This window comes from Eimeria tenella, genomic scaffold (assembly GCF_000499545.2).
Source record: "Eimeria tenella Houghton genomic scaffold, Eth_scaff64, whole genome shotgun sequence".
Taxonomy (NCBI): Eukaryota; Apicomplexa; class Conoidasida; order Eucoccidiorida; family Eimeriidae; genus Eimeria; species Eimeria tenella.
In genome coordinates, this window is record NW_013543430.1 from 120,398 (window position 1) to 145,315 (window position 24,918).

The 24,918-nt window shown below is 50.9% G+C and overlaps 5 protein-coding genes across 5 annotated transcripts; 2 read left to right on the forward strand and 3 right to left on the reverse strand.

Moving 5' to 3' along the window:
* ETH_00033365 (uncharacterized protein) lies at positions 1 to 4,925 on the reverse strand (the record flags this gene model as incomplete). Its single annotated transcript, XM_013377854.1, has 8 exons — positions 1 to 155; positions 311 to 1,841; positions 2,004 to 2,082; positions 2,248 to 2,604; positions 2,742 to 2,897; positions 3,061 to 3,175; positions 3,374 to 3,694; positions 3,875 to 4,925. The coding sequence occupies 8 exons, from the start codon at positions 4,923 to 4,925 to the stop codon at positions 1 to 3; spliced, it is 3,765 nt and encodes a 1,254-aa protein (XP_013233308.1).
* A 4,547-nt stretch (positions 4,926 to 9,472) lies between these two features.
* On the reverse strand, positions 9,473 to 10,222 carry ETH_00033370 (50S ribosomal protein L22, putative; the record flags this gene model as incomplete). The annotated part of the gene is made up of 1 exon (XM_013377855.1): positions 9,473 to 10,222. One exon carries the CDS (start codon positions 10,220 to 10,222, stop codon positions 9,473 to 9,475), a length of 750 nt encoding a protein of 249 aa, XP_013233309.1.
* Positions 10,223 to 10,868: 646 nt separating this feature from the next.
* On the forward strand, positions 10,869 to 13,388 carry ETH_00033375 (NADP-specific glutamate dehydrogenase, putative; the record flags this gene model as incomplete). The annotated part of the gene is made up of 6 exons (XM_013377856.1): positions 10,869 to 11,141; positions 11,253 to 11,474; positions 11,725 to 11,961; positions 12,285 to 12,503; positions 12,741 to 12,969; positions 13,162 to 13,388. The coding sequence occupies 6 exons, from the start codon at positions 10,869 to 10,871 to the stop codon at positions 13,386 to 13,388; spliced, it is 1,407 nt and encodes a 468-aa protein (XP_013233310.1).
* Positions 13,389 to 16,503: 3,115 nt separating this feature from the next.
* Positions 16,504 to 19,911, forward strand: ETH_00033380 (machado-joseph disease protein, putative; the record flags this gene model as incomplete). The annotated part of the gene is made up of 8 exons (XM_013377857.1): positions 16,504 to 16,596; positions 16,780 to 16,861; positions 17,024 to 17,249; positions 17,346 to 17,539; positions 17,713 to 17,863; positions 18,051 to 18,101; positions 18,311 to 18,419; positions 19,834 to 19,911. The coding sequence occupies 8 exons, from the start codon at positions 16,504 to 16,506 to the stop codon at positions 19,909 to 19,911; spliced, it is 984 nt and encodes a 327-aa protein (XP_013233311.1).
* A 616-nt stretch (positions 19,912 to 20,527) lies between these two features.
* ETH_00033385 (uncharacterized protein) lies at positions 20,528 to 24,663 on the reverse strand (the record flags this gene model as incomplete). Its single annotated transcript, XM_013377858.1, has 7 exons — positions 20,528 to 22,227; positions 22,504 to 23,034; positions 23,290 to 23,389; positions 23,751 to 23,820; positions 23,987 to 24,072; positions 24,314 to 24,386; positions 24,572 to 24,663. 7 exons carry the CDS (start codon positions 24,661 to 24,663, stop codon positions 20,528 to 20,530), a joined length of 2,652 nt encoding a protein of 883 aa, XP_013233312.1.
* Positions 24,664 to 24,918: the final 255 nt, after the last annotated feature.

The window sequence follows — 24,918 nt, forward strand, 5'->3', positions numbered from 1 at the left end:
CTAGATGCGCGGCCGGAAAAGCCGTTGGAACTGCCTTAGGCCTTGCAAGGCTTGTTGCCACGTTTCACGTCCAGCATCTGCGTCGTACGCGACTAGAGAGCTGTTATAATGATGATGTGTTGGCTGTGTAGGCCATCCCGCGAGACGGAACCTCCCTGAAGAAGTAAAAGATCCATATATAATTGCTGTGAAATGACACACATGCAGCGCGCCTTGAGTAAAATACCCCACAAGCAAACGGCGTCTGCCCAGCTCGACCGTTTCAATAATTCTAAGAGATCAAGCACGGCGAAAAAGTGAAACAACTCACCTGAATCTCGGCACAGGAGAAACAGGGCGAACTTGCGCTCCCTGCACAAGTCAGAGTGGGCAGTTGGGTTGACATGCCACTCTGCAACCATTATCAGGTCCTCAAGTGTTGTTTCATTTAAAAGAAATCCAGCGATGTTGAGAAACAGGATTCCGTAGCGCTCCTCGAGCATGCCGCTAACTTGGTAAGAGTCTAGCCCATCTTCAGCTACCCTCCCGTGGTAAGATTTGCTGCCTTCCCCATGACGACTCTGCGAGGGCAGCTTCCGCTTAGTTGAAATATCACTTTCATGAGAAATATTAATGCCAGGAAAAACAGAAGGCAGGGTGATAGCTGGATGTTCCATCTGCTTTTCAACATGCGGTGTGAGGGCCCCAGGAGGCTCGGATAAATCCGTGCCCGCTGTGTGCCGACTCGTGTGACTGTTGTGGTCTTCCTCCATACCCTTGAGGCGTGAAGAATGTTCTTGCTCTTGCTGTAGCTGCGATGTCTGCTTCTGCGGCTCTTGCATGCGACTCCGCTGTTCTTCTTGGGCAGCAAGGGTCTTCAAGAGATATTGGTGCTGTGCAGCTTGGTGCTCGAACGCTTCTCGCAGTGCTACGATAAACGGCTCGTTGGCAGCCCCTTCAGCAGCCTTCACGCCTGCTTCGCCTCGCGCCTCCTGCATGGGCCTTGTTGAATCGGACTCCCCAAAATGATGTCCTGCGGCATCATTTGCAAATCCTTCAGTTCCTTCGCCTGAACCCTGCGCAGCTCGTGGGTTCAGGTGGTCTGCAGCGGCAGCGGCTTCTGTGGTAGTGCGCGAAGCTGCACCAAATGGCTCTGACAATTTCCCAGCCTCCTGCAGAGTTGAAGAATCTTCCACAATATCCAAAATTCGAGAATGACTGTCATCTGCAGTAATGAACCCGCCCTCCCCAATTCTTGGTGAGGAGGTGCTTCGACGATCGTCCGACTCTACGTCTACCCTGCTCTGTCTGCTTAGGGCATCTTCTAGAGGCCCCCTCAAAGTCCATTCCCCTTTGTACTGCTGAGAGTCAAATTCACCCGAATCGTCTCCGTGGGACGAAAGGCGCCTCTGGCGCGACCCCATAGCTTCGCGATAGTACCTCAGAGGGTAGCTTGTGTGTTCGTCAGCATCATGAGTTATGTTGCCGTTCCCGAGTAGCTGGCGAAGAATCAACCCTATACGTAAACTGTAAGCTTCTACCTCTTCCCTTCCTGCTAAGTGTAAAAAGTACGTCTGAGGATACACCTGACAAAAAAGCTCCGCGTACTTCAACATGGGGTCACCTGCCGGCAGGTTCAGAGAGTTGATAGCCGCTCTACATTGCTCCTGCCGCTCCGCCACCTCCGCAGGTGACTTTAAAAACAGACCCGACAAATTCCCTATGCTGGTAGTTATCGGCCATGTGGGGCCCACACGCCGAAGCCAGTCATGAAGTCGTTTCATATCTTCTCGCATCGCCGTCACGTGCCCAGCAAGAGCCGATTGGTGCAGTGGCCCCAAAGATCTCGCGTCAATCAAAGTCTACAAAAATCAGGCACATTCCAGGCAAATTCAGTGAGAAGGCAACCGCACCAGAAAGAAAGGGCCGCCGTACTACCTCCGGAGAGAACTTGACTAATCATGCGGGAATGCGACCAACAAGTGTCAAAAACTAGCAGGAAAGGTCCAGACACCGGAAAGTACCTGGCGGATGGTTTTAGTCAGGGCAGAACTTCTCAAGTGTCCCACAACATACGCTTGAAGTGACGCACCGATAGCAGTCCTGTACCAAAATGATAACAAACTCTGCTGGACATCCTGTCAGCTAAAAGCTAAGGCCACTCCATATTATCGCACCTTTACATTGTAGGACGCCCCAACCCTTTACGCCAAGCCTACTAGCTTTACGCGGGCCACACAGGTAATGAAAAGTTTTCCTCATTCTTACGTGTACAGCACGATAGGGACTCCGAGGTTTGCCATAGGATCTCCTGTGTGTGGCTGTAGCTCGACTCCAATAAGCTGGGGCTGGACAGAAGAGCCTCGGACCATCCGAACCTTCTGAATTTGGACAAATAAAATTGGCATTTCTGCAGATAACGGATTATCTGCTAATGGGCTGTGATTGTCGAGGGCATCACGCAGATAGCAATCGACAACAGTTCTTAAACGCTTCCCCATCTCGCTGCCCACTGCCAACCGTAACTCCGCAGGCACGTGAGGCGCAGTCGTTTCAATAGAATGACCTCCAGAGATCGTGACAGTGAAATCCAACCTGACTGCTCTCGCAACTCTGTTCTCACGCCTGTGCATGGCATAAGTCACCGCCCGCATCACAGTTAACCATCAGCTTCAAACAGCAAAGCAACAGTGCATGTAAATTGATAATGATGAGGGCGACAATTGTGCAGATGGATTATCGGGCAAGTGCTATTTGCATACTTGAATATGAACTCCTGTCCTCGCTCTCGTATGTGTCTGTTGTTTATTCCCCGATTTTTCCTGCTGGTGCTGTTCACCTCCGCCGCAATGGTCAAGTAGGCACCAAGCAACCTACCGGGGTCAGCGGCCAGAATAGACGCGACAGTGGCATATTCCCTACCACAATGCACAAAAGCCAAATAACCACACAAATGTCCCCACTTGACAGAGTTAAGAGACGCCCCAAGGCCATACAACCAAACATTCGGCTCTCCATACTCGGTATAAGCTACGATGTACTCCTCTGTACCTACTGGCGGCAAGGCTCAAGGCAACTTACGAAGTTCTAGAGCAGCCAAGATACATAATCTTGGAGAAACGGTCTGCTGACCCTAGCTGCATCCTGTCTCCCAGCAATCCATCTAATGTACTAACGATAGCCTGCGTCTCACGACCTACGTAGTCCACGCAACACACGTCACACGACTTCAGTCACGAAGAAAATCCAAACCTGCCTGCTCTGTCGCCAAAAACTGATTGCGTGCCTTTGCTTGCATCTAGTATGTCAATGCTCCTACGTATGAGCAATGCATATAATCCCAGTTCTTTTCAATTAGAAAACCCGAAGTCACACGCCGCAACCGTAAACGCACTTGCCGTGCTCCTTGAGAAGGCGCCAAAAGCGCCAGCGCCCCATCGTGCACTCGCAACAGCTGAGTCAATGCGTTCATCTCTACCACTGTACAGCCAAGCCCGTTCCAAGAGAGCGTCAACAAAATCCGCTGTGCGGTCAACACCGTCCCTAGCAGCCGTGGATAGCAGCACCACGGGCCGCTTGGGCGGGGCGATAGGGCTCGAACGCGAATCCACTTCAGTTGGGCCTGACGAGAGGTACAGAGCCAGAGTTGCTATGCCAGGGTAGGCTGCGCCGCACGGCATCCGTGGATCGCGCCGGCTGGGCTCCCCAATGCACACTGAACACACGACAGCAGCAGAAGATCCGTGATTCAATGCACTAGTAAACACGGAGGTTCATCATGCTCAGTCCAACTGTATCCGGTCTGTCTATGCAAAAAAAACAATAAAACTATTTGAAGTTGCGCTTTGTAGCGCACGCTTGCGGTGGCTGTATCTGCTGCGGCCACAAGGCTTACGACTTTGAAATAAGGTCACATCTGCGACTGCAACTAGCTGTACTTCGCCAGAATGCGCATCTTTCCAAGGACTGAAACGGCGGCGAGGGTTCGTTTTTCTTGACCCGCCACTGTTCCTGGATACTGATGAGAGGTGCTTGTTGGGTACTGTTCCATCGGACAGCCGCGCAAAACTAACTGCTCCATTCTGCCCCTGTGTCCTGCGAGGTGCACCTCCCTGCTTCTCCTCGAAAGCCCCATAAGCAACTTCTTGCGGCCTCTCCTGCTTCGCGAGCTCCGCCAACTCTCCATCCAATTTTCCAAAAACGGTCGATATCACCCCAGTTCGCCCTGTCCGCAGCTTTGAGAGCACAATCGGACCCTGACGCTGTGCTTGCGCCTGTGGCTGCATTTGAGGCTGCACTTGCGGTTGCATCTGATGTTGTGGCTGGGGTTGTGCTTGAAACTGCAACTGGCTTTGCAATGGCTGCTGCAGCTGGGGCTGAAACTGCGGTTGAAACTGGGGCTGCAACTGAGGCTGCAACTGGGGCTGCATTTGCAGCTGAGGCTGGGGCACAGCTGGAGGCTGAAATGAATGCTGAGGTCCAGGCTGTAACTGGCCAAACTGGCCATAAGAACTCAACAAAGGCATGTGCTTCTCATAAGGTGTCCGCAATGGCTCCATGGTTGGAAATCCAAGAGCAGACCCGCCTAAGCGGCTGCTCTGTTCCCCTATGACCCCCGGGTATGGAACTGCCGTTGCGGCTGTCGGCGCTGCATCTTGTGGCGGGGGGTCGTGGTACGTAACATGGCCACCATAAGCCGGGACAGTATTCTGTTGACTGTTGACAGGTGCAGGCAATGGGTTCCATGGCGCGTTAACACGGGCACTCGGGCCGACGGGCGGCAGGGCACGGCCTACCCCAGGTCCCTGAAAGCCGCTGGAAGAATTAAAAGCACCTTTAGCCGGCGCAGCTATGTTTAAAAATACAGTAGTAATTATGTAGAAGGCCAGAAGCTTCGGCCGAGTGGCCATGCCCTGGGAGAGCGAGCGCTCTCCCGCGCAGACCATCGTGGTGCGAATTGGACGCCTCAATCTGCTTTTCCCACCTAAATGACGCAGCCACCACAAGGACGTACGAGAAACAGAAATCAAGGACAATTCAACTTCGCAGAAGGTCCGCACCACCTATCGTCTTCACGGAGATCAGATCAAGGGCTGACCTCCCGCAGCCCCATGCGTTCCAGGCGCGCAACTCGAGACAAAGCAGGTTCTCATTCCATAAACAGATTAGTTAAATTTTAATGCGTAAGCGTTTATTTGTTTGAAATTCTTTAGGAAGTACCTCGAGGAAGTGCTGCAGTATATTTGAGCCCATCACGCTTCATTTCAGTGGCATTGAGTGGCGTTGAGCCGTTTTGCTTTCCGGATCCTCCTGTGCTGAGCTCTTCAACAGAAAACGAAACATTAGCATTTGAAACTTGAGCAAGGTGCGGCATAGCAGCCATTTATATTTTTTCTCTATGGAATGTGTATGAACTGGCGAATGCTCAGCAGAAACGACCGTGCCATGGGGAGCGTTTGAATCCACTATCTCGGGCCATTCACAGTTTTTCCGTTGCCCTGTCCTACTCAGTGGCTACTTGAAGCCTTGCTAGTGTCACACATTTACCCGTGATTTTGGTCCAGGAATTCAACGAGGAGAAACGTAACACTGAGGTCTCGGGACGCAGAGCACTGGGGATCACGCTAATTCGGCGTCTTAGCGTTGCGCTGCAGGGGGCCACAGCTCAAATTTATGGAAGAAGTGAGGAAGGTGAACCCTTTACCTCGACTTCAACCATCAGTAACGACCAGAAATTCTCAAGTGCGCTATTGTGCCTTTAAGAGTTAGTAGAGGCGGAATACTTGAATGCACATTTTCCTGTAGAAATGTGTCGTCACATCCCTACTCCCAAGCAAGTCACCATCATGAGTGCTTCTTCCAATACTCACTAGCCACTCGTTTGAAGGAGGTGGGGAACTGTTGGCCGGCCACTTGATGCTCTACCTTCTAACTGTTGTCTTGCCGTTGCCTTCTGCTGCTTCATCAAGAAACCGCATAATGCTTCATTCACTTGGATTTATGACACACTGCCTTTGCTCTATTGGCAGGCTTCTGCGCTCTGCATGAGCTTAGTATTCTAGTGAACAGCCGTTTTCTATTTTAGGCATGGTGCCTTTTAACGCTGTATCCGCTAGTGGTATCTGAAGAAACTCTGGGTGGGAATGTACGAAACTTGCCCGACGCTTCCCAAATTTCAGTCCATATCTTAGTGCATTGCTAGGTGTGCACGAGTTTCAAAGCTGCCTAAACAGTATTCTGCAGCATCTCATTTGCCTATTGTATTTACATTGCCGATCGCACAGTGAGTGCATAAAGACACGCATGGAATGAAAGAACATTGAAAGAACATTATGACAATGCTCCAACAACGCAGCATCTGGGGCAGCGAGACGCGCTGTTTCGTGACGATCGTTGAACTATGTGTACAGTGTTGGCAATGGGCTGAAGGGAGACCTGACTCAATATTTCCGTGTATATTCAGAGATGTTAGACACGAAAAACTGTGATTATAGGCATTATCGGGTCACGGCCAAGAATTGTGCCGAATTGTGCTTTGTCTAGTCCAAAGAACTTGCTTTTTGCACATCTCTTGTTGCAGTCGCTATGCAGCGGGGTCTACCCTTCTAGCATTCTACAGAATACGGGGTGCTCAAGGCAGTTCCATTCGTGTAAAAAAATGGATACCTTGTTTTGTGGTGCCAGGCGTTTTGCTACGGGCTAACGGCCCACCGCTTTTAGCAGCTGTATTGCGCGAAGGTCGCACTGGAGGTTCGCAGAACGTTGCCGGTATAACTTGCACCTCACAGGGACATCCGCCTCGTGTATCTATATGCATGAATTAAAGAGGAAGCTTGTGGCTTCGGCTATTGAAGGCGAACACCACAACTGGAGCCTTTCGCGGCGCAGCTGCGCGGCCCAGATCCCAGTTCCACATTACCTTTGGTGAGAGTCCCTCCTTCCCTCTGTTTAACACACAGACACGAGCCCTTTGGTAATGTATCATTATGTGTATGAGCTCAAATACTGTATCTAAGCAGTGGCCATTGGGAGTTTGACACGCTAGGACAAGATGCGCGGAGCGGCTCGAGCTGGTGGAAACAATGAGAAGGAAGCCTCGAAAGCATAGCCCTACTCACGTGCCCTTGTGATCTCTTTCCATGTTTTTATTCATGCGTTTAGGGAGAGCATATAATTTATCGAAGTTTGCGCCTTTTTGTGTCCGGCAGTGAGTGATGATCGGCACGTTCTCTAACCGGGTCGCACAACATTTTGCTGAGAGCGGACCGGCCTGCGAAAGGCGGCACGTGGCTCCCTTCCAATGTGAATTATTGGAATTTGTCAACAAAATGCACTTAAAATATTGTGTGGAGCGCTGCTGCCGATTATGCTGCTTATCGCCATACACTCTGGGAATTTTGAGGTTCTTTGGATCGGTGGGAGGAGGCAGCGCAGCGCGGGTGGACCTTGACCTAAAAACCCGCACACAATCGCTTAATTTCTGTGGGCGTGAAAAGACTAAAGAATAGGAGTATATTGCAGCTCCTCCTCAACCGCAGTTCTCTGCGAGCAGACAGCAAACAGCTGATGGGAGGCAGCCTTCTTGCAATGAAGGCCAATGGCAATTCGCCGATCGCAGCCTTGGAGACATGTTGTCTCGAAAAATCGAGCTGGAGCACCATACGTTTGACGGCAGACGGTTTTCTTCCCCCAAACTGCTACCTGAATATTCAGCGCCTTTTCTCTTTATAAGAGCATCACAACAGCAAGGCATGTTGCGGCCCGAAGGGCTACGAGGCTTTCGTTCGAGCTGCGCTAAATACAATGCTATAATTCATAAATTAATTGATTTAATCAACTGATTAGGTAACTTTTTTAATATGTTTGTTGCGACTTCAACCGCTTAGAACTGTGCAGCACGGCCTGCATGACTGGGGCAGCCAAGCAAGCCCTCGGCTGATATCGTGAATAAAGGCACTAGGATTGAATTGTTATAGCAGTGCAGGCACAATGGGGAACGAAGAGACCCAGAAATGCATCCCTCTTAATGCCGTAGGTTGGTGCATCTTCTAGAACCGGGTAGTTGAGGAGTGTTGAACTACGCCCAGTCCGCCCAAAGTACGCACCTTTGGGAGTGGTCATGGCTAGCCAAGGTTAGCAAAGGCTGCGGCAACCCCTGAATGCTAGTATGACTAAAATCAGGGCTCAAGCGTTGCAAAATAAATTTAGCAGCGCTCCCGCGGAAATTGTAGTCTGAAGGGAGCTTGCGAAAACCCCAGTGTCCGCACTTCAACTGCATTGCTATGCCGTTATCCCGCTCCCTACCACCCGATTAACGCGAACCTCTCGGCGCTGCATCTGGCTTGTTCATATTTTTCAAAGTCCTCCACGTGCCATTCGTGGCTGTGACGAGGCTACGTAGAGTCTGCCTGTTCAGGATACACCACAGTGACGTGTCGTGCTCCTCAAGTCTGGCACTTCGGTGCTGCCTGTGTCTAGTAGACCGGCAGCAGACTGCTGTGCTTGAGTTTTGCCCGTATATATCCGCGTTGGGTTTCTCCACAGGACTTCTGCCGAATATGTATCCAGGACTTTGGCGTTGTCCTAGAAAAGACAGTTGCCCACCTTCCCGTTGCTTGCAGTGACGCCACTTCCGTGAGTGTTCTGTGAGACTTTTTTATCGCTGAGACCAGACTGTTGAGTCCTTCACGGTGAGGTGGGCCGGAGCCCCCGTTTGTGTGTACCTTGCGTTCTGTCCGGTGTCAGTGCTGGAGTGCACACGCTAACAAGTGCTGGCATCGCAGGCAAAAGTGCTGTAAATGATGCTGCAGCGATCTACAAGTATCACTTTGGTGACCACTACACGTTTCTGCCGTGGTGTCTGCATCAATGCTGGCCCTCTAGAGCAACACGACTGTACAGAAAGCCAAACTAGCCGTCAAAACGTACTTATACCGAAATGTAGCACTTGCAATTGGCGAAAAAGCTGTACTTGCGACAACATGCATGGGAGATATGCTCCTTTAAACGGAAAAAAATGTCTCAAGACAAGAGGCAGGGCTGTGGCGCCCCAGACAATGCGTATTGACAGTACGTAGCGAACTACGCTCTGCATAGCACTCAAGCCACGGCAGTTCCAGTCTTCTGAAGGCTGGCCATGAAACTCAACTGCAGGCCTAGTGCATGCACTGTGTCGTGCAAGTGAGCGCGGCCGCTTTGGCCTTGGCCTTGGCTTTGGCTAGGCGTGGGGTAGGGCCCAACAAGAATGAAGAAATCCACAAAGGGTGAAGCCTTGTCGAGTCAAGGCCCAATGGAAACTCCAGCAGTCTGTGTTACTGGCCTAGGCTTTGGTTCCAGGAGGATGCGCCTGGGGCGCGCGTGTGCGCCAGTATTACACAGGCAAATCAAGTTCTTGCCTTAAGGTCTATCTTGTTCCTGTGAGCATCCCCTTGGCAAAAATCCCCTTAAACATGTAGCTGTGAGGTATCAATGGGCTCCTTCTGTACACCTGGATTCAAAACGCCTTAATGATGACCTTTATATGCGTCGTGGGGCGGCGCCGGATATCCATTTTGCCTCTCGCCTTAAAGAAAGGCCTCTTCATGACGGGCCCGTTATTGGCTGTGACGGACACAAGTTGGGGCTTGAGATTCTGCTCCCCGTGCAAGTTGACAGCGTTGGCCAGGGCCGACTCGATGGCTCTGAAAATGGCAAGGGCCGGCCGGCGGGGGGAGGTAGCGAGATGCGCCAGAGCCCCCGCCAGCGTCTTTCCCCGCAGCTCCTGTATAACCCTCCTTGTCTTTATGGGAGACAGGCGCACGTAACGCGAGTTCGCCTCCACGTAGGGTTGCGGCAGCGTCCTGTTCAGCAATGAACCCTTTGATGTGCCACCCCCGTCCACAGCGCCCTCGTCCCCAAGAGTTACAGGGTCTGGGGACGTCAGGAAGGACAGTTTGGAGAGAAGGAGAGAGCCTGCCCTGCGTGGGGACCGAAGAGGTGCAGGCGCTCCCGCTGAGCAGCCAGGTGAATGTACGGGAGGAGGCTGTCGGCCGCACTGAAAATGGCGGCTCAGGTGCTGCGCTGGAAGAGCAGCAGGTAAGTTGTACACCGCGAGCGGCAAAAATGCCGTCCTTGACGCGAAGAGAAAGCGGATTTGGCGGCCCTTCGGTGGAGCTTCTATAGAGGCGAGGACACAACGGGCGCAGCACGTCGACAAGAAAAGACATGCGAGAAACCGCGCAGCCTGTGGTCTTGAGAGGCGCATCGTTATAAGCCTCGCTTCTCCACTAAAATAAATAAATCATGGTTGTTGTTGCTAATAAATAGAAAGAAACAGCTGCTGTTGAGCGAGCGCCGGGCAACGCCGCTTGCTGCCACATCACAAGCCGCATGCAGCAGCAACCAGTGCCTGGCTATGCTGCGCAGGACGACTGGGCAGCTTGTTGCTTGCACGTGTCTTTCATTTGCGCTCAGTGTCTTCTACCCCTAACAAAAAAACATATAGGGGAATAAATATTGACAGGTCTTGTTAGCTATTACTTTAGCATTTGTTGGCGTGCCTTTTCGAGTTGCCGAGGCAAGTCGCCGTTTGACCTCACTGGCAAGCGAGCAGGTACTGAGCTGCAACCAGTAAGGAGATATTTAAATTGAATAGCAGCACAACACGCCTTGAAAATAGAACTTCGCCACAGCAGAACAATTATAGTCTCATCATGATCCCAACTTTTAGTTGTTCTTTCAAGGCCTGTCAGTGGTGATGGTCCTTCAAGGTACACACACGTGCCACTGGGACGTTCGTCAACCTTCTCCCTGTTCCCTAATGAAATCCTTTGTGTTATCCTCCACTTATTGCATTTTTGTCTGTATCATGCCTCAGGCTTTGAATTCTGAGGCGTTGCTTCAGAGCGAAGATGACGGAGAGTGTGCTCGCTCACCCCGAAGTTGCCTGCGCGGAAACGCCGCCTGATTGCGACGTGGACTTGCGCATTCGGCGCATGGAGTACCGCGTGAAGAAGCGCAATGCCATGCAGCCTGAATTCTTGCAGGCTTTCTCGGAAGTCTGCGAGTCGCTGAGGCACTTCCTAAGGCAAAACCCGCAGTACATCAGCGCGCTCGAAGTCATTGCAGAGCCCGAGAGGGTCGTCACCTTTCGAGTGCCCTGGTTTGACGATAAAGGCTCACTAGTATGCCCTACACGATCTACGCAGCTGCCTCTCTGTAGTGCATTTGAACAACTATGCAAGCAGCGGGGAACAGCGCAATAGTGCAGCCTAAACTTGTGTTGGTGCCTGCAGCGCGTCAACTGCGGCTACCGCGTGCAGTATAGCTCTGCAATTGGTCCGTGCAAGGGTGGCTTGCGATTTCACCCCAGTGTGTCTCTGTCGGTGATCAAGTTTCTCGGATTTGAACAGATATTCAAGAACAGCCTTACAGGGCTTCCGATGGGTGGGGGCAAAGGGGGCTCCGACTTCGACCCAAAGGGAAAGTCAGTGAATGAGATCCGACGATTTTGCCAGGTGAGAACGGCCACAAGATTTGGATGCCGTGCAAGGCACTTCTGCAGCATGGCCTAGTGGAGCTCACGAATCAGTACAGTGTTCTATCCAGTTCTCTGCTTCGTCATGCGCATGAGGATTTCAGTGAACAAGAAGGAAGTTGTGTCCTGCCGCACTGTGTGAGGTCTGCAGGACACATCAGTCGCTTCTAGTTTACAGAAATAGCCTCCGAATATTTGTTACTACTCACAAACTGCGGTGGATTTTTCAGAGTTTTATGACCGAGCTGGCAAAACACATTGGCCCCTCTCGAGACGTTCCAGCAGGTGACATTGGCGTGGGAACACGCGAGATTGGATTTCTGTTTGGTCAATACAAACGACTCTCGTCCAACTTTGAAGGAGCTCTAACGGGGAAGGATGTAGGGTGGGGAGGTTCGGAGATACGGCCGGAAGCAACAGGATACGGCTGCGCTTATTTTGCTGAAAACGTACTAACTAAGCTATTGGTGAGCCTACCGCACGTGCTTGCAGTTTAAGTAAACGAAGCTTCAGAAAAATTACTATCAAACTGCAAGCAGGTGCGGTAGGCTCACCAATAGCTTAGTTATAACGTTTTCAGCAAAATAAGCGCAGCCGTATCCTGTTGCTCCTGACCGTACCTGATAACAATTTCAGCTCACTAAGTAAACGATGCTTCAGGAAAATTACAATCGGCGAGCTAAAATGGTTATCACGGTACACCAATGCGTTCCAGCACAAACATATGGAGACGTCTTTGCCCCACTTTTGTGGATTATGGCATTATTTGTATTATTATTCGCTTTTTCAGAACGAAAGCCTAAGAGGAAAGTCTTGCACCTTAAGTGGCTGTGGGAATGTGGCAGTGTACTGCGCTGAAAAGTTGCTAGCCATGGGCGCCAAAGTGTTGACCCTCAGCGACAGCGAAGGCATGATCTATTGCTCCCAGGGATTCTCGAAGGAGGACATCCAACGTATTAAAGAAGCAAAGGCCGCAGACTCTTGTGTCCGCGTTAGGTCGTTTGCAGACGTAGGATAACCGGTCACTCATACAGTTCCTGCTCCCTCGGATTCCAGTTTCATTCATCTCAGCAGGGCTTGCTGAACAACCGCAGCATTACAGTTGCTGCTCCCTCGGATTCCAGTTTCATTCATCTCACAAGGGCGTGCTGCGCACCCTTGGTAGCCTCTAGCATTGTGTGCAAGACAATCTCTGATGTGCAGCTGCTCGGTGCTCTCCTTGCTCGTGTGCTGACCGAATCCGCAGGGTGACAGTATCGTTTTCCAGAACAGCGAGACACCTTGGGCTGTGGCTGCTGATCTAGCGTTTCCTTGTGCAAAGGAGAATGAAGTTGATGACATTGCTGCAGCAAAAATGTGCAAGAATGGCTGCAGAGTGGTCGTTGAGGGTTCAAACATGCCTCTGACGCCCAAGGCCACTGAAACGTTCACTAAAAACGGAGTGATTGTCTGTCCCGGCAAGGCGGCGAATGCAGGTACACACAGAAACATGCCCAGCGGGAGACGTTAGGTCTCACTGCTTTGCGCAGGCCTAAATCCAGGAGACGATCACTGACTATGCTGCAGCGCACAAGCAGCCCGAGATTGCGTGAAATCGGCATTCAAATTTCTCTGCATATCTTCTTGTCACTAATGCGCCATAGGTTTCAATGAGGTTTGTGGTGCAGGTGGAGTCGCTGTGAGCGGTTTAGAAATGAGTCAGAATGCAATGCGATTACATTGGACCCGCGAGGAAGTGGACACGCGACTAAAACAAATTATGAGCGACATCTTTGAAAAGTGCACTGCTGCAGGCAAGGCTTATGGCAGGGATGAGAGGGATTTAGTGGCTGGAGCAAACGTTGACGGCTTCCGTAAAGTTGCGGACGCAATCATCGCGGAGGGTTACTTGTAAACTTTTGGTTTTATTTGTTTAGTCGCATGCACGGGCGTACTTAACTCAGCTGAAGTTCGAAGCCAGATAGCTACGCTTATTTTGGCCGTCTTGAGTTGACCCAGTATCGTCTTGCTACTGCGCTAATCCGCCAGCCTGCGCAAAAGTGGCGGGGCCAGCGCGCAGGCCATTTGCATGGAGGGAAATCAGTATTTCCTTTTCTCACTTACTTTCGAATGTTTGTCATCCTTTGCGCTGTTGCATCGAATACTTCTTGATGCCTCCGTGTTCAGACTAAGGAGAGATGGGTCGTTTCTTAATTTAGTATTTGATCACGGTGGACGATTGGCTCAGCTTTGACGGGCCATTCTTGAGTTCTCTGCGCCACATTCTGTTATCCAGTGGCATTTTTTGACTTGACTGTGCACATGCTGTGAATATAAGTGCACGGTGCGATGGCTCGTACTTTTCCGCATTGCACATGGCATATATATGAGGCCATCTGCAGAGTCCATCCGCAGAACTCAAGTGCAGCTGCCAAGCCGCTGCCGTAGTCTGTGCAGGAACAAGAATAATTATTGACTTCTGTTTTTGTTCAAGCCCGTGTATGCACGGCATGATCAGGGATCTAGCGCGCGGTGAACTGGGAGAATTTGTCAAGTTATAGCACGAAAACCCATCTGAGCACTTGGAAGTAATTCTGATTGGATTGACTTGAAAGTAAACATGCGATGTTATTTGTGGGACATTCACTAACTCGACAAGGGGAATACAAGGAGCTCAGTGGTTCCGGCCATTAATAATATAGCGCCTTTTATGGCTTAAATAAGCAAGCGGGCCACTACTCGCCCTTCTCTGTTCCTTCATTGTTTTTCATTTTCCTCATGCGGAATCGTCAAAAGAATACATTTCCACAGGAGCTGTAGGAATTCCGCTTTTTTCCATTAAGAAGCCCGGATCATTCCACGGGTTGGGGCGATTCGCATCACAGTACTCCCACGTATGCTGAAGTCTTCGCAGCTTAGCGTGCAGAGAGCTTCAGCTGCATTTGCAGAAACACGCTTGAAGGTCGACTTAATGAGCAGAATCTACGAATTAAAGATGCCTTGATTCTCATCTCTAGCCGTGAAGAAAAGGCACATCTACAGCTCGAATCGCGTCAAGATAATGGGCACATACTAGTGAGGCTGTCTGGAGCTCAGCCACGGTGAAGCGCAGCACTTCACACTGCCACCAGTTATCGGAAACTTCATCATTTATTCTTTTTCCTATTTCCCTCAGAGTGCATTGCACGACTCTCCACTTTGCGAATTCATGCGAAATTCGATCAAAGGGCCTTTTTGGCCGTGTGAGCGCACAATCAGCCTGACGTCCTGACGCAACACGGAGTGGCCCATAGAGCCAGATGCCTTAGCGGCCTCTTTTGCGTAGGACCAGAAGCAGGTGTAGGTGGGAAAGAAAATTCGGCGTGGCTATAGCTAAGCTGACAGGGTCGTGGGCACGACACACATGTATATTGGTGTCAGAGAGAGCAGTGCTAAGTGCATTCACTAAGGCCACACACAATGTCTTCAGACAACACGCTCGGCGGGCATTTATGCCCAACCTCATTCACTGAGGCCACACACAATGTCTTCAGACAACGCGCCCAGCGGGCATTAATGCCCGAGGCAAAGCCCATGAGCCCCCTTGCAGCACTGCATTGCTAAGAACTTCAACTTCATTTCTGCCGTCCCTAACTCGAACACCAGTGTTTCCGGTTCCAGCTGTTTGCATCTTCAGCTGAACTTCTCATTGTTCTAGAGTTACTCAGCATCATGGTTTCAGGTGCCTCGTGGGGCCTTTAACCGTATGATCAGAATTGACATCGAAGTACTAATACGAGTTTGCCTTTTCGTATACATTAAAAGCAAAATTTTGTTTCCTTACTTCCACATGCGCAGAATGCTTAAAATTAACTGCATATCCCTACATAAATCCATGAGCCTGAGCTTGTGAGCCTTTGTGTGGAACCTGCTAAAGCTTGTATGTCTTTCGTGTAAGTTTGAACATTGTGACTTTTATGCTGGACCATACTGCATATATTTCAGAGTAAGTGGATTTGGGAGAGTGGGCAATACAGTTATGCAGTTATTGATGCATGTTGCCATTTTGATCTCAGCCCTTTATTGTACCAGCAATGCATCTTGTGCCCTATCGAAATTGATAAGTTGTGTTGCTCTTTTAAGGTTGGCAGCAACAACACTGCGTTTCGCTGTGGCTTCCAGCAACAACCACCAGCTAACGCTGAACGCGGGTTTTGGAGCTTCACTAGAAAACAAACTATTCACTTTGTAGCTTAATTACTTTGGCTACGGTCAAAAAGTCAATAAGTGGGCTAATGACTTTGGATTTCAGTTTCACGTATGCAGAGGAGGGAGCGAGCGGCCGCCACCGTCCCTGCTTAACACGCATGCAATCAGACGCTAAGTTTTTCCTCCTAGCCAAACCAGAACCAAATATACTTCAAACAGATAGTATCAGGTATTTTGTGGGGCGTTTTGGGCCCAAAATTTGACTGGCGCCTCCGGTTATTGGCTGTGCTGGCAGTTGACCGGTTGCTTCCCTCGTGGCGAGTCGGCTCACGCAGAGTCCATTGTTATTTCCTTCCTTCCCGAACCTTTCTTGCATTCTCAGCCTGGAAGGAATCAGGAAGGGGCTGCACGTACCTCCGTTGCTATCTCTCTATGGCCTTACATGCTGCAGCGAGTCAACAGCCACTGTCGGCGGCGCCTTTCACCAGTTGGCTCGGCAACTCAGCAAAGGCAAAGCAAACGGTTGGGGCAAATTAAGACCCATAAATTCCTTTAGGCTTTATTTTATTTGCGCTGTCGCCAGTGGGCAGCTTGTAGCTGGTACGCTTGCAGAACGTCAACCCTCGACGCATGCAAAGCCGTACCGGAAATGGTCAGAGGTCACCAGAGCTTAGTTATGAGCCCTTAGAGGAATACAGCTGCTTCGACTTGAACTCACCGAACACAACTGCCTGCACTGCGTAAGAACTCAGCGGCTTGCTGCTCCCCTTCGCGACCTTCGGGTTTATTCGTCAGCTCGACGCAGCGGCGCGTGACCTTCTCTTCACCTTCATCAACCTAAAATGTCAATGCGATCTCGTGGTCCACTAGTGTACTGGGAAAAGCAAGGGGCAGATCGCATGTGCGCTCTGCACTGCCTAAACTCGGTACTGCAGGTGAGGTGGATACGCATGCTGTAGAAAGCTGGAGCTGTCATGGGCCAATACTGCCCTTTGTGAAAATAAATCCAGTAATAGTTTACCTGAGACGTCGTGCCTATTAGCAGCTAGTTGGTTGACTCGGAAGAAGCAACATTGAGCTGAAGTGAACCACAAGCTGCTCGTCAACTGCCATTGCAGGGCCCCTACTTCACGGAGGCGGAACTGTCGTCCATAGGGCTGGAACTTGACCAGAAGGAGCGACAATTGATGGCAGAGGGAGGTCCGCCTGAGCCTATGGCCAGTGTATTTGCGCTTACGGCGCTGCGTGTGGCCCAAGCTGAGTTGATGCGCGGCTCCCCCTAGCCCACGTACATGTTTCTTCGAACATATCATTCACACACTAGTAATTCAGGTTTAAAATTAGGCTTTGTGGGTGTTTCAGGCACCCACTCAAAGGACTACCAAGCGTTCTTGGCGGAAGGCAGCGGCAACGTCGCGGCTGATGGATACTTCAATGTCAGCGTCTTGATAGAATGCCTACGGCGGAAACGAATCCACTGCATTTGTCAAAGGAATGTGGGCGAGCATGAGGAAGCCGGAGTCGACTTCGGCTACATCTTGAACCACGCGGACCACTGGCTGGCGCTGCGCAGAGTTCACGGCACATGGTGCGCGAGATCTCACCACAACCCCGAATCTAGAAATCTGAATTATGTATTGCGACGGGCTGGAAGAATATGTAAACATGTGCAGACTGTTTACAGGTACAATCTGGATAGCATGAAACCGGCGCCCACTGTCATTTCAAGCTTTCACCTGGAGGCATTTTTGAGCTCCTTGAAGGGCCAGGGCTATACTATTTTCATCGTTCGACCGGAAGTGGGTGATCTGCCGGCCCCAGGAGCTATGCAGACTCGAAACAATAATCAATTCTACCTGACACAGAAGGAGATTGACGGTGAGGTGACTGTGGCCAAGCCAGCCGAAATTTTATCTCCTTACGCAGCAAGCCCAGCATAAAAACGTATAAAAAGAGCTGCTAACAGCTCATGGCAGCTTCATCTGGACATGAGTGTAGGTGCGGCTGTAGTGTGTATATTTTAATGTTCTGAACATGACTGGCCTGCTCAGAGCTCCACAGGAAAGCAGCGGAACAGGAAACGAAGGCGGCTCAAGAAGCCCAACGCCTTGGGGGCAATGGAGATGCAGTGAGTATCTCCTTGTCTCCCCAGTTATCTGGGTCTCTGGGTCCCTTTCCTAAATGCTATTCACAGAAAACAAGGTCAGGTTCATCCGAAAGTGATTTTTTTCAACACGTGCTGTACTGTGACTGTTTTTAGACCGCTAAAATATTTTCTTGCGCGCGTGGTTTTTCACCGATACCGCTGTGCCGGGCATGGCACCATTTATTCTTAAGCAGCTGCATTATTCATGTTAAAATACTAAATATTTGGGTATTCCTGCCACAGACTTCAGGAAAATCATTCCTCGCTAGTGCCCCTAGAGGCAGGGAACCCCACGTATGGCCGCAGGGAGAAGGATAGTAAGCGCCGGCAACCATATCTAGCCTAAGGGGGAACAGTCTGTGGCTCAGATTCTCAGGCATGGTTTCATGCATGTATGGGCGCCTCCCAAATTTCATGAAACTCGCTGCAAAACTGTATACAACACAAGGACCAGCACATTTTTAGTTTCTTGCCCCATTTTGCCTGCACGTTTTGTACCTCAGCCGCCTCGAGGATCGAAGCCCTGTAGCTGACGCAGCTGGGCCAGAAGACGCATCAGAGGATCCTGAGTTGCAGGAAGCTATTCGTCTGTCTATGGAATGCTACAAAAAGGTACGCGGGCCAGTTTGCACTTTAGTCAAATCCTCTGTGTTTGCTTGTAAAAAGACACTGGATAACACTGAACGTGATCCGCGAAGAAAAAGGAAGCATGGTAGAGTTTGCACTTGCAGGGGAGTCAAGTGGGCAGGAGGATTCAAAGGCAAGACTCTTCGCAGTGCATACAATTACATAACCGGAGGGCAGCTTCAGAAACATAAACGAAAAAAGAAAAACGCTACTACAGTGAATGCATGAATAACATAATTTCACGAGTATAATCTTAATATATATGTTTGGATTTGGCATTACTACGCTTTTACTACAGTAGCTCTTTTGCACTGTCAGGAAATAGCAAAGCCGCCCGAGGAACCTCCAGCAGGCGAGGCGGACGTTAAGTTTGTATTTGTGAGAACGCCCTCTGGAAAGCGCCTGTCTCGGCGGTTTCGTAAAGACCAAACAATCAAGGCAAGCAGCTGTATGAGCATGCCGCAATAGTGCACAATTACATGAAGTTCTCGTGTTTCCGCTGCTTTTCGCTCCTCCTTGCCACCGTTCATGTTCACTCTAAAATATAAAGAGCTTAGTATTTCCATCACTGCTGCGTCATTCCTTTGGCACGTAAATCATCATGAGTTGCAGTTTGCTTAGCGTGCGAAAGATATGTAGATATCGAAAGATATGTAGAGACTAGTGTTCAGGATGTAGCATGAAGGTGAGCTTCTCTGCCTATCTGCTCTTGCTGCAGCACATCTGCGATTGGATAGTATTTGAAAGCCAAAACGTGGAAGGCGTTCGACCCCTCACAGCCCTGTCAAGTTTTTCTCTTGTACAAACCTTTCCGCGGTGAGACTGTCGATACATTTGGTTTGCTCACGCTGACTAAAAGAACCCTTTTTGACCACCCCACACGCAAAACTGACGGAGTTATGCTGGCTAGGCATTCTATTCACTGCACTCTTACAGAGGCAGATACGTTAACACCTCATGTTTCACTGCCGATTAGCACTGTATCGTCACTGCAGGACGCGTAAAATGAGGCCTCTGTGAAGCTTTCCCTGCTTGCGGCGGGACAGTATATATGTATGCTTGCACTTTGCACGCATCCAGCGTGTTGAATCGGACAGAAGGCTGACTTGTGGTGTGTGCATCCCAGACGGAGATTCTGTTCAATGAACAATCAAGTTCTGCTGTTTACACCAGCTTCAGACGTGAGCACTGACAGGCCTTCGATTTAATCCATGACGAAGCCCTGCAACAATCTGCTCCTCATAATGCAGAGTAGTCAACAGTGCATTTGTTTGCACCCATTTACGAATCATCTACTCATCTACATAATTCCGTTCAAGTAAACTTCTCGGCAAGTGCTCGAACGAATTTCGCTTGTTAGCAAGATCTGCCGCTGTCTTGTTCCTGTGAGTATCCGCAGGAGGGAGCAGACGTAACCCACGTTAGCCTAGATGCATTGGAGTTCCATGCGCAAGACCAGCTGATGCTGCAGCTTTAGAAAGAAAGAACAAACTGAAGCCGAGCTGCAGCTACCGTTTGTTAGGTTGCGTCACCATTTCTCGTTTTTGTTGGGGAAGGATCCCTTCACCCAGTAATACTTTATCTTTGGGCTCCTTGGCTTCTGCCGGTTTGGGGACATATATTCCATTTGCTATATTTCTGTGGCGTTGCCCAATCCTGCTTCCAAGGTGACTTCCCTAACACTGCGATAGAAGCGCAGCAACAGCTACGACAGCTGCCCAACTAGCTGAAACTGGCCGCCTAGCTGCAGCAGGCCGGCCACGCATGCACAATTCTGCCCTCTAGCAGCCATATGCCGAAACGTGTTAGTAAATTGGGCAATTTGCACCTTGAGAAATAGTGCAGCAACAGGAGAGCTGCTGCATGTATTACATTGGTGATTAGTCACGTCCCAGCAAGACACAAAGCGAGACATAATCACAAATGATACAGTCCATTGGCTCGGGAATGCCGCTTAGTTGCAGCACAGTGCGAGGGCCCATGACAAACAGAGGATAAGCCCAACAGGAATTCTAGTGCACAAACACACAACTGCCAACATCGTGGTGACTTTCACCGGATTTCCCCAAGAACACATGAACTAAGCGAACGAATCAACGTAACTGGTTGGCTGCTTTTCCGTTTTTGTTTCCGTCTCGCTGCACGCGTCGGCAGCACACCCAGTTCCCTTCAGTTCGTGGAGTTTCAAAGGTGTTATCCTGGGACACTATAATAGGGGCGTTTAGCGAAGCCACTTCAGGTGCTCTGACCTGCTGTGCATGAACCCTTGAAGCCACCACCTGCTGCTTCCCCGACCCGCAGTGCGCCGGACCTGCGTTTGGCGGCTTCGGCACAGCAATCTTCACAGCGGGCAAGGGAGACACAACAGGCGGAACATAGGCCGGGTCCACCAGACCTTGAGCTGTGGGCCCCATTGCCATGCTCGGCTGGAAGGCAGCCGGCGCCCCCACGGGAACCACACCCCGTCCTAACGCGGCGTCTGTTTCTGTTACACTAGTTCCGGGCACAGAGTAGCTCATGGCTGCCGAGTAGACAGGGGGAACGCTTCCAGTTTGCCCTATCCACTGGCCTTGGGCCATTGCCTGGCTTTCCAAGTACTCCCTTTCTCTGCGCTGCATCACGGACGCCGCCGCTTTGTCGAAAAACTGCTGCCAAGCAAGTTGATTTGCCGGCAAATACATTCCAGCGTTCTGAAAGGGGAACTCCTGCGCCGACGCAGGAGCTGCCGCTTCCTCCCTCTTCGGATTCGCCAACATGTCCGGTGTTGGCGGAGGGGCCGTGCGGCCCGTGATAGGAGAACCGACAACTGATGCCCCAAACAGGTCACCACACCGCCCATTCTCTCCAGCACGTGAGGGTGGCAGTGCCTTGTCAGAAGCACCGGACTCAGCTCCAAGTACTTTACACTGTGGCACTTTCAGGGCGCCAGCCTGTTGCGCTGTCGTCTGCATCTTTTGAGCGTTACCATTCCCTTGCGCCGGAACAACAGCTGCAGCAGCCTTACTTCTATTTCCGGATTCCCCTCGACTTGGACTGGAGCCGTTGTTGACGGCTTGCCCCTCCTTTGCCCGCTCCGTCTTCGTTTTCTCCTTGCTTCTTTCACGCAGCTCCCCAGCAGCAGCAACAGCCACCGCCACCATTGCATCTTGAAGTAGCTGTATGTGGTCCTTGCTGTTGCCAGCCGCTAGCGAATGCATGGGAGCCGGAGGCCCCTCTGAATCCAAACGACCCGAGAGCTCGTCTTCGTGCACAACGCGATGGGCATGCCGCACACGCAGCGCGCCGTCAGACTTAGCCCCGTGCGTGCTCCGCAACAGCGCAGCCCTTAACTCGGAAGGTGACATGGAAAGAATGGTGGTGGCGTGTTTCAGTAAGCCATCAAACGAGCCCCCCTCGCCGAAGGTGCTCAATGCTTTTACAGATCTTGTGGAATCCCCCAGTTCCGATGGTCCTTCATCAGCGCCCAAGTCCGGGCCAGACTCCGCCCTCTTGCCATTTCTCTCTGAGGCCCAGTCTCTGTAAAGGCTGCCGCGAGACCCGCTCTGAAGGCTGTTTCTCTGAACCGCGTCCATATACCCCATTTCACTGGAGCCGGAGCCACTCAAGTCTCCTTCCATCTCCAACTCCTGCGCCTCACGGACCACGGCCTCCTCAACCAGCATGCGATCCATCAGAGTTCCCTTCGGAGCTTGGCTCAGCAGAGCTGTGTCCAAAGGCTTGCCCAACCCCTGACACTCATCAGGCGCAGGCGCCGCTCCAGCTGCAGCGAATTGTTGAAATAACGGCAAGTCTCCTGCAGCACAAGAAGTGCAGCAGAAAAGCGTGCGCACACTGACAGACGCACGGGCCTTGTCCTTATATCTCTACATGCAATGCATATAGGCAAACATTAACATGCGTTTCCAAACACAAGTGAAAATACATGCACAACTCACTCCGAAAACCCACTACGTACTACGCCTTCAAACAAAAACGAGAAAAACGTTCACCGCTCACGTAGGAAGCATGCAAAAGGAAAGGCCTCCCAAATCTACAGTACACCTGCTGCATGTTCTCCCTTGGAGCTCACCGTCACCAAATGCGGTGGCTGTTCTGCGCCGTTCTCCTGGCGTGAACACTGGCTCCCTCCTAAAGGCTGAATCAAGGGAGCGAGAAGGCATCAGTTCTGCTGGCTTTGCAGCAGGGGGCTCGCCAGAGTTGCTGTCGTGCACAACAACAGCAGGGAAATCTTTGCTTCCAAGCGGAGAAGAACTCCTCTTCTCGTCCTCAGAATCGTCCACGAGGCCCCCAGAGCGGGCTGGCGCATCCCTTCGGCTGGCGCCTGCGACCGATGGCTCAGCAGCAGTAGCAGCAGCCGCTGCTGCTGGTGCTACCTCTTGGCCTGAGAAGGGCTTGCTTACGGGCGAGCTCTTGCTGGGCGGAGCACCATCTGCATCAGTCACTGAAACAACCACTAATTTTGTGGCCAAGTCACTCTCAGTTACGGGCGGCTTGCCGCAAACTTCGCGCAGCCTATTGAAGCACGCCAAGAGCCGTGGGTGCCGAGATGGTAGCTGCAATCGCTGGAATTCTGCCTCAAGTGTAGGCAGCAACTCCTCCACTGAACACAAAAACAGTTCTGGATCCGCTGCTCGAGCTTAAGAAGTAATCATACAGCTGACATCGACAGCCTATGTATATTAATGTATTGTCAGTTGAGAGTTCAGCGGCGAAATGGAATGTTTCCCGAACACTAGAGGAGGATAAGCAACTCGTGAGCACGCCAGAACCATACGCCGCAAGGTTTTGACCAAATTCATGACTCGCACGCTATTCCTGAATCTATTCTGAGAAAACGGCGAAAGCCGCTGCTGACCCTTGTCCTTGTTGAAAGCGGCTTCCACAAGTAACTTCACAGCCATGACAATAAACTGCACCATCAGCACATTCAAGTCATTCTCTTCTGCGGCCTGCGCCTGAGGCATAGCGAAACACAACCCCAACAAAGCGTAAAATCCCGCATTCCGCGTCCTGAATGGTTCCGGCGAGCGGCTGTTTCATATGCAGGGAATGCAACCAGATGATTTAGTTGTGTTCAGTGCAATCGAGAGAATATGATCAAAAACTTGGCTGAAATCAAGGCGTCTTTCACCACTTGGATGAAGAACACCATGAGCACAATATATAGTCTAGAAGCATGAGTGCTGAAAGCCTTTATAGCCCCCCAGGGCGAACACAAAACGCATCCTATAATGAAGCCCAAAGCAGCATTTGCATCGCAACATAAACCCGCCCAAGTTCAACGTCCTGCCATGCAAAAGGATCCCATATATGCACCTTCAGGGAGGCGATTTCATCCAGAATGACTTGCAAGCTGTAGTCGATCTTCTCGTGCTGGTCAACGAGCCTGAGGCGCGAATACGTTTCACAGCGACCAGCCAGAATGTATCATTCCATTTGCTGCGGGTTTGCTGCTTGGCTGAGCAATTGAACTTGAATATAATTATACACTCGATAGAAGGTTACAACACAGGGGAAGGTGGAGCTAGAGAAGCTGAAACGAACCCACGCACAGCTCATGCCTTTGGTACAACTGCATGCGTTCGGATTCTGGTAGTTTCACTACGTCTTTTGGACGATCGGAGCCAACACTGTTGCTCTGTAACAGAAACAAAAGCACACAGAGTGAACATCAGTTGTAAATATGTTCTTACATAACTCTGTGAACTCTGTGTATCGGCAGTGCTGCTGGGGCAATGGCTTCACATAAGCGAAAGCCTACAGCTCCCCGCAGCCGCAGCGGGTGCAAGTTCCGAAATAGTTGTTCAACAATGATTTTCACTTTAATGTACAAATTTCGATAAGGAAGCTAACTATTGAGGCCCTCTCTACACACTCACTGGAGGGTTGGCTTTACTCTCCCCCGCCACAGCGCCAGAAGAGGTAGCTGAGTGGTTTCTATCGGGGTTTTGCCTGCAATTGCAAGAAAGCACAAGACAGAAACAACACTAAGGAGTACTGAAGACGTTCACTAACTGCTGCTGCAGAGAAACTTCTCCAGCGAGCCCTCAGTTTCAAAATAAAAGTTGAGTTTTTCCCTATTCCTAATATCTAACTCTTTTACAACAACAGCGCAAGAGAAGTGCCTTTGCCCTTACGCTGGCATTTCCCCGTCCCATGTCCTGAGGGGCAGCTGGTCGTATACAGCGGCTGAGGCCGCGCTGTGTTCCTTGACATCTCCAGGCCCCATTTTGTGTGTTAATTTGCGCTGCAATTCCCAAGAAGTGCAGTTTCGAAGGCCTTACAAACAAAAGTGTCGGCGTATGCCCCAGCTTTGCTGCTAGTGCTGCTGCTGCGACAGGAGAGAAGGGGCCCCCCGTACACACCTCCTGCTTCTCTGCCCCTGTCCTGTCTGATTCCTGCTGCACAGCGCCAGTGCTGGAGTCCCACAGGCTTTTCAGTTTGTAGGGAAAGCCACTAGAGCCCAGAACGGTCCACGCAGGCC